Source organism: Gouania willdenowi, chromosome 1 (assembly GCF_900634775.1).
Source record: "Gouania willdenowi chromosome 1, fGouWil2.1, whole genome shotgun sequence".
In the NCBI taxonomy this organism is placed as follows: Eukaryota; Metazoa; Chordata; class Actinopteri; order Blenniiformes; family Gobiesocidae; genus Gouania; species Gouania willdenowi.
This window is the reverse complement of record NC_041044.1, coordinates 36,166,139-36,176,933: the sequence shown is the minus strand read 5'-3', so window position 1 is coordinate 36,176,933 and position 10,795 is coordinate 36,166,139. Positions and strand designations below refer to the sequence as shown.

At 38.3% G+C, this 10,795-nt stretch overlaps 1 protein-coding gene across 2 annotated transcripts; it reads right to left on the bottom strand.

Moving 5' to 3' along the window:
• Window positions 1-1,122: 1,122 nt before the first annotated feature.
• cant1b (calcium activated nucleotidase 1b) lies at window positions 1,123-10,105 on the bottom strand. Of its 2 annotated transcripts, XM_028452930.1 has the most exons (6): window positions 10,004-10,097; window positions 6,508-6,684; window positions 4,911-5,399; window positions 3,210-3,350; window positions 2,873-3,076; window positions 1,123-2,044 (listed from the first exon to the last, which is right to left on the bottom strand). In XM_028452930.1, exons 2-6 carry the CDS (start codon window positions 6,623-6,625, stop codon window positions 1,674-1,676), a joined length of 1,323 nt encoding a protein of 440 aa, XP_028308731.1. In that variant the 5' UTR covers window positions 6,626-6,684; window positions 10,004-10,097; the 3' UTR covers window positions 1,123-1,673. The 2 variants fall into 2 exon arrangements, with proteins under 2 accessions (XP_028308731.1, XP_028308742.1); XM_028452941.1 differs by lacking the exon at window positions 6,508-6,684 and having other exon boundaries at window positions 10,004-10,105.
• Between the last annotated feature and the right edge of the window lie 690 nt (window positions 10,106-10,795).

Sequence of the window (10,795 nt, the reverse complement as noted above, 5' to 3'; positions counted from 1 at the left end):
GGTATACACAAAAATGATCAGACAGGGGGTGTAGCAGCTTTAAAACTGAACACTTTTTCTGTGTTGATATCAGTTTGTAGACACAAGTATTTTTTAATAAAGAGACTGAGTGAATGCAGCCTTTTTAATCAATAATGACTTTAATTTGGTTAAAGAGCGTGTAAAGAACATTTTAACAACAAAACATAAGAAATACGTTTCAAGTTTCACATTTGAGTAGGACTTAAAATGACACGGTTTACCTTTAAGTTACTGAGGCTGCCAAAGGCCACAAGCCGACGCATGACATCAGTACAATAACAGAAAAGCTCAGTGTGAGAAAGATGAACATCAGTGTGTAAGCTTTGTTTCTCCAGTATTTACAACCACCAGTCGACCGAACAGAAATCAAGCCTAAAGTTTGGAAGGAAAACTGGTTTCAGTACTAAGTAACTTAGTTAAGATAATAATTATATATATATATATATATATATACATATACATGAAGATCATGTTTTTGTTCTCCTGTTGCCATGGAGATTCCAATCATGACCTAAGCTACTACTACCCTACACGTGAGCCAACACAGATCTACTTCTCTGAAACAGTCTTTCAGTCCAGATGTAGGGGTTCAGTTCAGGGTTGGTCTTCAAACAGGGGTTCTCAACCCCGCTTGTAAACCATTTCCACCACTTTTGCTACCTAATGTTGCATATATTGACCCATTATTGTCACCACTTTTCACCATGTTTCATGCTTATTTTTGCCAATTTAACCACATTCACGATTTGCCATGCCCATTTTTTGCCACTAATTGTTCAAATATTGACACTTTGATCCCTTTTTACCATTTTTTCTGTCCATTTTTGGCCACTCTAATTTGTTTCTAAAACCCTATTTCACCACCTTTTCCACCATTTTTGGTCACTTTTTTTTTTAACCCATTTTTATTTCTGATTAAAACAAAGATTTACATCTTTAAGGTGACTATATACTATGGCGCAAATAATAATAAACATCCTGGATAACAGTGAATATTATTCAGATAAATGTTTATCACAGATTCATATAACAATGGACCATAATTTTGTGGACTTTATGGATGGACCCCAAAAAGCTCTTCCCTTTATTCCCTGTCTCCACATGACTGTTCTTTAATGTTCATGTCTGTGTTCAACCACCTTCAGGTACAGTGGGGGTCCCCGGTCTCTGGCACCTTTATTTTGGGGTTGCGTGCTGAAAAGGTTGAGAACCACTGCTTTAGGGAATTCTCTATGCTTCCTGAGTGACGTTTAACTTAATATTTAAAATATTATTGCAGTACGAATGTGGAGAAAAAGTGACAATAAGGACAAAGAAAGAATCATTGTTGTTGTCGCTGTCGTCAGCTTTGGTTAAATTTAAGTTAATTGTTTTTAATGGTAAACAGGAAGCTGATGGTAGGCCATTTGTTTTTAAATCAGTCATGTAGTCTCAGTAATGTCAGTCAATTTTCCTAAAAGGAAACTTTACTTTTCTGAGATGATTTCCTGTGAGGTACACACAGCATTGTTTTTGACGTTTAAAAATGTGTGTTTGCATGTTTGATCTTCGTTGGTCATTAATCAGTCAGTCTGAAGTTTCTCTCATCTACTTCTGGTCATGGTTATTTTTGTGATCCATGCCGGTAAAAACTGAACCCTGTGAGCCAGAGTTCAGATAAACTCCAGCCCTTCATACTTCACGTCTCCGATCTTCGTCTCAGGCATCAGCACGCGACCGTCCAGCGTGAACGCCGTGATGTAGCTGGCGATATAACCTGCGTCTTCCTCAGACTTTAGAGCCAGGATGATCTGGTCGTCTGTGTCTGGGACGAATTTAAAGGAGGAGAAGCCGTGGGTGGGGTTAAGCGGCCCCACCTCTTGCACCGTTACGTGGCTGAAGTTCGCGTGGCACGACAGAACAATGTTGGTGGCTCGTTGCTCGTCGGCGATCTCTTCGTAGCGCTCGTGGCTAGCGCGCCGAGGAAGGAAGAACCAGCGCTGCAGCTGCTCGCTCCACGCGGCAGATTCATGGATGAGGTAGCCTGGAAGGAAGCAAATCATTTAGTTTGAACCTTTAAACACAGACAGTTGGTCACAGTTGGTCAACTTTGGTCTCCCATCACTAAAGCTCAGGTCTGTCTGAAAGGAATTTGCATATTCTCAATGAGTTTAAGTGCACTCTGGCAAAGTAGAAGAATATTAATGTATTATTATTTGGTACTTGCTATATTCTGATGGTTCCACATCAGGCCTAAGGCTTGTTACACCCTCAACAAGACATCTTTCTGTCAAAGGGCTCATAGAAAAAACACATTAAGTCTCCAAATTGAGTATAAAAATAATCGTCTTAACCATAAGTGGCACCTGTCTGAGAAGGTTCTCTGTAGGGAGATAAAAACTGAAATCTTCACGTAGCTGTAAGTACCATTATGCTACCATTATTATCTTACGATGAGTCATGAATTATGTTAAAGCAGCTGTTCTTTGTATTAGATAATTAAAAAATCTGTTAAAGCAGATTTCTTTTAAAATAAAAGCTAACTAACAGCTCCAATTAAAAAAAAATACAATAACAAAGGGTGTCCATTGGAGTATTACGAGTTGATAATTAAAATATCGGAAAATTATGGCCCTTAAAAACTATTCAAAAGTCTTAGTTACGATTTTATGAAGCATTACATTGTCTTTATGATCCGATTAGTCGACTAAAATCTTAATGTTATTTAATTGGCTATAACTGAAATACTCCTGATGACCACATTTTTCCTAAAACTAAGTTGCACTTTAGTCAAAAGACTATGACTACAACTAAATTAAAATATGCTCTGAAAATGAACACTGCTCAAAATAAGCAGAAGTTTTGGCGCCACCTGGTGGTTTGATCCCTGTGGCGCTCCTCAGGGCGTTGTAGCGCCTTATCCAGTTCTCGTGCTTCACGTCGCCATTGTAGCCAACGACTTTGACCCACTCCGGGTTGTTGTTGACCACTTCCCCTGAGGTAGTGGTCCACTCCTTTCCCAGACCTCCTACAATGAGGTGCTCGTCCTTCACTGCCAGCCACTCCGCCTTGAATCCTGCACAGGGATCATAGGAACATGCTTAGCAAAGTTTGGTTGGTCATGCTCAATATGACGCATTATTCTGCAGCTGGTATCTTTGGAAATAACGGTCAGAACCAGCTTAGATGGATGTCTAGTGGAGACTGACCTTTGGAAACGGAGCCATCGCCATCAGGCAGAATAACCCATGGGACGATCTTACTGCCACGGATCCTGTAGACCACGCCCGTCCGATCGTCCACACTGTAGAGGTGACCGTTGAATGCCACCAGCTCCGACAGCTCCATACCTGCAGGAGAACAAGCTCACACATTACTTCATTCTAATAGCAAAGCAATTAGGAATAGAAAATTATGAGAAATAGAATAAATATGGAGTTCTGACAATCAGGCCAATAAGTAAAATCAGATTGTGTTTGAAATGTCATACTAACGTACCGTACTAATCATACATCAAGTCTGACACCAAAATGAGTATGTAGTGTGTTCACATTAGATAGTATGGAAAGATTGAGTATGCAAGAAATACCCAGATGTATACTATACCGAGACATTTGCTAAGTATGCACGGTGGGCACACTAGTCTTACTCAACCGCCCCAACCGACGTAAAATGGTCCTGGGACCGGCTTCAAGCTAAAAGTCAAACATCCCCTTTTCAAAACAAAAGCATCTCTTCCTTTAGTTTAACACTTTTGTAAATAGGGCTCTTGTATTGAAATTAACCGGAAGTTTAGTCAGAAGCACAATGGTGTGTCTCTGAAAATCTCTGGAACATCAGCATAAAATGTGTTTTCCGTGAGTTTTATGGATCAAATGAGAACATGTTGATATTCTACTTGGTCACTTTCTAGCTTAAAATGTTTTCAAAAATTTAAAAGGTGGTGAATCAACAGTGATATTTAGCCTCAGTGTGCTTCAGATTTTTGTCGTTGTAGGTTTGAAATGCATCTTGGGAAACTTGGAAGTATACTTCAGTGGGAACTGTCACCTTACTAATCATACTTATAGTATATAGTAGACAGTATATACTCATTGAATGTGTAGTGTGTCGTAGGTGGAGGTGAAAGTAACGGATTACAAATATTCATGTCACTGTAATGAAGTTGCTTTTATGGGTACTTCTACTTTTTTGAGTATATTTCTAAATCAGTTATTTTACTTGTACTTAAGTACGTTTTAAAAGAAGTAAAGCTATTTGTTACATTTCTACACCCAACCGTTACTGAGTAAATTATTATTATTATTATTATTATTCTTTTAAATGGACATTGTGAAACTACAAAATAATGAAATGCCCAGAAAACAATAAAATGCATCACATCATAGCCGACCAATCAGATTAAACGTATTGCACGGCGCAAAAACAGCATTTAATGCTGGTTATTTTCTCAGGTTTAGAGTTCATAAATTTAGCTATACTTAAAACCTTTACTTGAATTCATTGCTGTTATTTTATTTTTAAAAGAATTGTAAATTTTGATAAACATTTTCTTTTATACAGATGCCTCTGTAGAAAACAAGTTAAGTTCTAATTGTGCAAGATTGGGTCTCTTCCTTTTTAAGTTTAAACATGAGATGTTTACTGTACACAAGGGAATCGTGGAAAGATTTATTACCAAAAATAAACGTAGGGGGTGAAGGTAACTAGTAACTTTTACTTTTTACTTGTACTTGAGTATTTTATGTATGACTTACTTCTACTTGAGTAGAATATATCAGTATACTTTAAACTTCTGGTAGTACGTTAGTATGAGATTTTGAACACAGCCTTAGCATTAGCTTGTGCTTGAGCACATTGTTACAAAGACTGATACTGTGACCTATGGATCATGTGACGCTCTGATATACCTCGTCCTTTCTCGGCCAGATGACTTTCTAACGTGATGGTTTCTGCGTCCCACTCCACCTCCAGTCGATCGGCGCTCTCTGCTATTGTCACATGTCCTTTCTTCATGTAGCTGAACCACGTCTGATTCTTGGAGCTCCGTGACGCCTCGTCCAGGTCGGCGATCACAGCGATACGATAGCGAAGGCCGCGTTCAGTCTTTTCCGGCGGGCTCAGTGGGTACGTGTCATTGTACAGTTCCACGTAAAGGTGACCTTTGGTCTGCGAAGTGTCTCCATCTCCTGCGGTCCGGTGCAAATACAACATAAGGACTAAAGCGAGGAGCGTCACCACGGTGATTGCTCTCCATTTTGGATGGAAGCGAGAGTCTGAGGAGGTGGTTTGTTGCATGGATGCCAGAGCTACGAAGAGGCCTCGGATGGTGAAGCTGTGGGAGGTCATGGAGGGATCGTCTTCATTCTCAGTAGCAGGTGTGTGCTCAGGAGCATGACCTTAAAACAATGGGACAAAAATCGATTTTGTGATACAACAACAACAAAATTAAAGCATTGTGTTCTGCTCCTTGTTCATGGAATGCTTTAATGTTACAGCTGGTTTCACTGGGAGAGTTTAGAGCCCTGTTACATCATCCTGTCATAAAATCCTCAGTATGTTGTTGTTATTTAGCTAATTTATCTTCTTTGGATGACTTGGTTGCATTTACGTTTTTTTTTTTTTAATTTTAGTGCCCAAACGAAACCTGAAGCACAAATGAACCTCGAAGCACAAACGAAGCAGGAAGCAGAAACGAAGCACGAAATAGAAACGAAGCATAAACCCAAACGAACCCCGAAGCACAAACGAAGAACGAATCCCATACAAACCCTGAAGCCCAAACAAAGCATGAAGCACAAAAACGACGCACGAAGCCCAAACAAAGCACAAATGAAGTACAAACGAATATATCGCCAAAAAAGAAATCTCGATATATCTTGAATCACGATGCATTGCCCAGGTCTACGTGTTGGTTGTAAAAATTCACAGATGTGACAACAGCACAACATCTGTTGTTTAGTAAATCTCCTCAACATCTCTGGTTGCATGAGACACATCCTGTTTAGAAGTTCAAAATTAATATTTTCTCCAGTTTTCACAAACTGGTAAGTAACTAGCAGAACTGGTCCTGCCAACAGAAAAACTACATGCTGAATCACTCGAGGTATTTAGGATTACAAAGATACGAGGCTCACCATCGGACTTACAGAGTTTAAAATAAATTCAAGGTAAAAAGTCTATACTCAATATATATTTGAAAATATATCAATTACACTGGACATTTTAGTCCTACTTTAGCTAAATGAAACACTGACAGTAGGCCTAATGCCAATGCTTTGTGGGTTGTAATGAGCAGACAAAGAGAGGAGAGCAATGACCTCTTTAACATGTCCATACAAGTTGAGGCTTTGCAGAAATGTGTAATACTGCATCACTAAACTCTACACACACACACTTGGCCGTGGCATAAAGCCCTTATTGTCAACATTGAATGAACGGCCCATATTCCCACCCACACACAAACACAACCTGACTGTTTGCTGTATGAAGAATGTAATTATTCACCCTTTCTTCGCCTCGTCTCCTCTGAATACACTGCAGCCATCATGTTGCTCTGCTTCACACGCATCCCATAGTCAACTCCTCGTCCCTGTAGCCGCACACAGATGACTGATCCCAACATGTCGTCTCATCTTTAGCTCTACATTACACCATCTCAAGTTTCTCCTCCAGCCTCCGTTCCTGTTCAGCCAACAAAGAGGCAAAGTTTTAATCATGTTACACCGACTACAACTGTTAATGATCAGTGAGTTCACTGAAGCCAAGAGAAACCAGTCTGGCTACGCTCTGCATGAGGGCTAAACTGGTCTTGTACAAAAGTGGTCCAGAGTCACCAGATACCGTAAAGAATAAAACATTTTTTTTTTTACAATTCATGCCCATTTTTGCTTATTTTAACCATTTTTCTGCAACTACACCAAAACTTGCCATATTTTAACCTATTTTCATCACTTTTTCATAACTTCCATTATTGTCACTTTTAACTCCTCTTTTCACCATATATCATACTTATTTTTTACCAATTTAACCACATTCACAATTTGTAATTTCTCATGCCCATTATCTGCCAGTTTTAGTTATTTGTTTCTATTAATTGCTGCAATATTGACACTTTGAACCCTTTCTAACATTTTTTTTTCCATTTTTGGCCAATAGCTTTTAACCAAATTCTGTGGTTTTTAAAACCCCATTTTACCACTTTTTCCTCCATTTTTTTGGACACTTTTAACCTTTTTTCTGATTAAAACAACAAAACAAGGACTTACATATTTAAGATGGCTACACACTATGGTACAAATAATAATAACCTTCCTGGATAACAGTGGATATTATTCAGATAAATAAATGTGTCTCTCCTTTATTCCCCCCTTATAGATGGCCCTGTTATTTCAGGCAAATCTGTGTTTTTTTCATCTCTTTTAAAAAAAAAAAAAAAAAAAAAAACTCAAATCAAAGATTGTGATGTACTGATGCACTTACCTCCTTTCAATTTGAATACATAGAGATCATATTATGGAGAGAAAACACATTAGTCAAAATACAGACACTTTTTCTTGTATTTAAATTGTCAGGATTTTTTTTAAGTAATATATTTTCTTCTTATAAACCGTTTGAACTCATAAACCAAAAAGAAACTGGATATTTCAGTCACAGGAACAGTTTTACCTAAATATGGAAGTGATTCTCAGTGAACTAATGCTGTACATTTAGAAAGTAGTGATAGACCGATACATTGGCCGGCCGATATTATCGGCCGATTTTTGCGTTTTTTTTCCGTATCGGCAGATGCGGGCTGCTGTGTTTGCCGATCCGCATTATTTACAGAAAGCAGAAATAATTTTTACTTGTTCTTGTTCTACATCACCTGTTTTTGATATTTGTTAAATATTTTTTACTTGTTGTCGTTCTCTCACCTTTGTTAATTTTAATAAATGTAATTTTTTTTAAACGTCCCATGTCATGCTATTTTTCACCCATCTCCATTTGTTCTAAGAACCCCAAAAACTTAGTATTTGAGGTTTATTTTCCCAAACCGCCTGTTTTCCAGAGTTTTAGCCTCTGAAAAGTCACTTTCTGAGCAACTCTACACAAACGGGCTGATTTGCGGCCTACTTATATATATTCATGAGTGGGCGTGTCTATAGACGGGACACTAACTTCCTCCTCCCCGCATGGTGACATAGGGCCAGAGGACGACCCGCCCTCCTCCCACCCACTCCGTAGCCGAGCTCACGCTGCTTTATAAACACGAGACAGAGCGTGGGGGCGGGGCGTTCGCCGGTACATACATAAACTGTAGAAAATGCATACATAGCACTGCGAGAAGGACGCTGAAATGCTCACCTTCGTGAGGCGTGTCTGTCTACATGTCAATCACGGCAGAGAGCTTCCTGGAGGTGCGGCTTCTCCAGCTCAGTGCCACGTCAAATTCGTCATCAAAGTGGGAACGCATCATCAAATTGGAGCGAGGTGTTTGGGCTCGCCCTGCAGTAAGAAAGGAGCAAATCACCCTCTAACTAATGATTGAGGGAATCAATGAAAAAAACACTTTGGGCATGTGTATGACGCCCTAATAGCACTTTTATCATGTTTAAAGCACAGAAAAGTCCATTTAGCGTAACATGGGCCCTTTAAAAATTGAGACTTGTACCATTTGTTATCATCATTGTGTAATTTTAATTATGTAAATTGAGGGACCAAAAGTAGTATCGGCTCCAAATATCGGCTCAAGAAAATCGGCAGTCCGTATCGGTCATCTGTCAAAAAAAATCAGCATTGGCCCAAAAAAAATCCATATCGGTCTATCCATAGTAGAAAATGACTAACTTGGTGCATTATTAAAAATATTAATGTTTAACAATAAACACACAGCACTGCATTACACATTGTAGAAAGACATATTGAATAATTGATTTGGGGATTTGACAAATTGATACTGGGCCATTCAAAGGAAAATACATTATTTTTTACTCAGCCCTATTATATTTTTATGTAGAATATCGGCTGCAACATCGCAGTTTTTGATTTGATACATTTACAAAAATGTCACTGTTAAAATACAAAAAAAACTACACTCTCACATAAGATAAGTTTAGTGAAATATTAAACAAATAATTGCAATAATAATAAATACACAAAAAGACAATACAATAACTCAAAATAACAACAATCCAAACACAGCTCTATATTGTGGACTGTATGAGAATGTACATTAGAAAATGGAGTTTCCTCCCTTCCTTCCACTCCCATAGACAGAGAGATAACATTACATAATCATAAGAACTGCTGAGTTATGTGAATAAACAAGCTTCGTCGCTCTATATCACTCCACTACTGTGACATTAACATTATTAAAACCATAATTCTTAACAGAAGTAATTTGGATTCCTGCAGCCACGACGACAAAACATGACCACCCTGAACGCGTTAACTTCGACCATACGTTACATAATTAAACGTCATTTTCCTACTTGTTTGATTAAAAACAAAAAAACAAAAAAAAACTATATAGTTACTTATGAGACAATGTGCTCCAGATGTTAGTAATATATGTAATATTTTTTTTAATCGTTTAAAAATAGTGTAAAGAATGTATTGGTATACTTGATGAATTGTGACCTAGATTTAAAAGAAACTTCCCACATCTGTGTTGACAAAACCGGAAGTCACCAGTTAGGAAGGAAACTAAAAGACGCGAAACACCAAAGTGACTCGCGTAAACTTTTGAAACCAGGCGACCGTCAATTAATAAAATAGCTCAATGTCGCATTGTGAAAAGTTCAGGAAATGTGTGCTGTCACACACAACAATCTACATGAATGTTTTACAATATATTCACACACGCAACGCTTAGAGGTGAAAGCGGTTTGCTATGGTGCTAACGCAGGCTAACAGTGTTTATATCATCCATGTTACAGGTTAATTTACACATTTCATCACTGGATTATAAGATAAAGAAAAACATACTGTCGTCCGAGGGGAATTTCTGTTGTAAACTCACCTGCTGGAGAGAGTGTGTGTGAGCGGTGGGATGAAGAGAGGTTTACCGGGGAGAAGCTCCTCCTGCCCGGCGTTCATTACAGCACAGTGAGCCCAGACACAGCTGTCACCATGACAACCGCTCAGTCACAAATTCACTCAAAATACATCTTTATTTTATTTCTAAGTGATTAAACCAACAGAGGTTGTAAGAAGTCATTTCATCCTGCTTCCCACACCCACAACTAGTCCTGGAGTTGAGATTTACTTTAAAACAAGTGACAAACTAATGGCCCGAGGGCCACATCCGGCCCTTTGGAGCATCCAATTCGGCCCGTAGGAGATATTAAAATGACAGAGAAACGATTGCAGTCATTTTTAATGTTAAACATTTGAAAAAACTCAATTCTTACAAAAACCTTACATTTTTCTTAAATTATGACCTAATATTACCCTTTCTTAAAAAGAAATTGGCTCAAATAGGAAATTTAAAGTGAACATCCTGTTGAGACTGATATTTATGATGTATTGCTTGGAAATGGTCAGTTTCTTACACATTTTGTATTTTAGGTGCAAACTAGAGCTCAATGTTGAAATGACTTGTTTTCCTGCATAAAATCTGTGGCCTACTTGAGATCAAACTCCTTATTTGGCCCCTGAACTAAAATTAGTTTGACAACCCTGCTTTAGAACATCCTCGAAAAAGTGCTAAATGTAATTCCTTAATGTAACCTAAATGATCTTTAATGCTTGTGCATTATTATTTCCACCCTCTCTCCTGGTTTATAATGCAAAATAATTGACCTGATTTCAG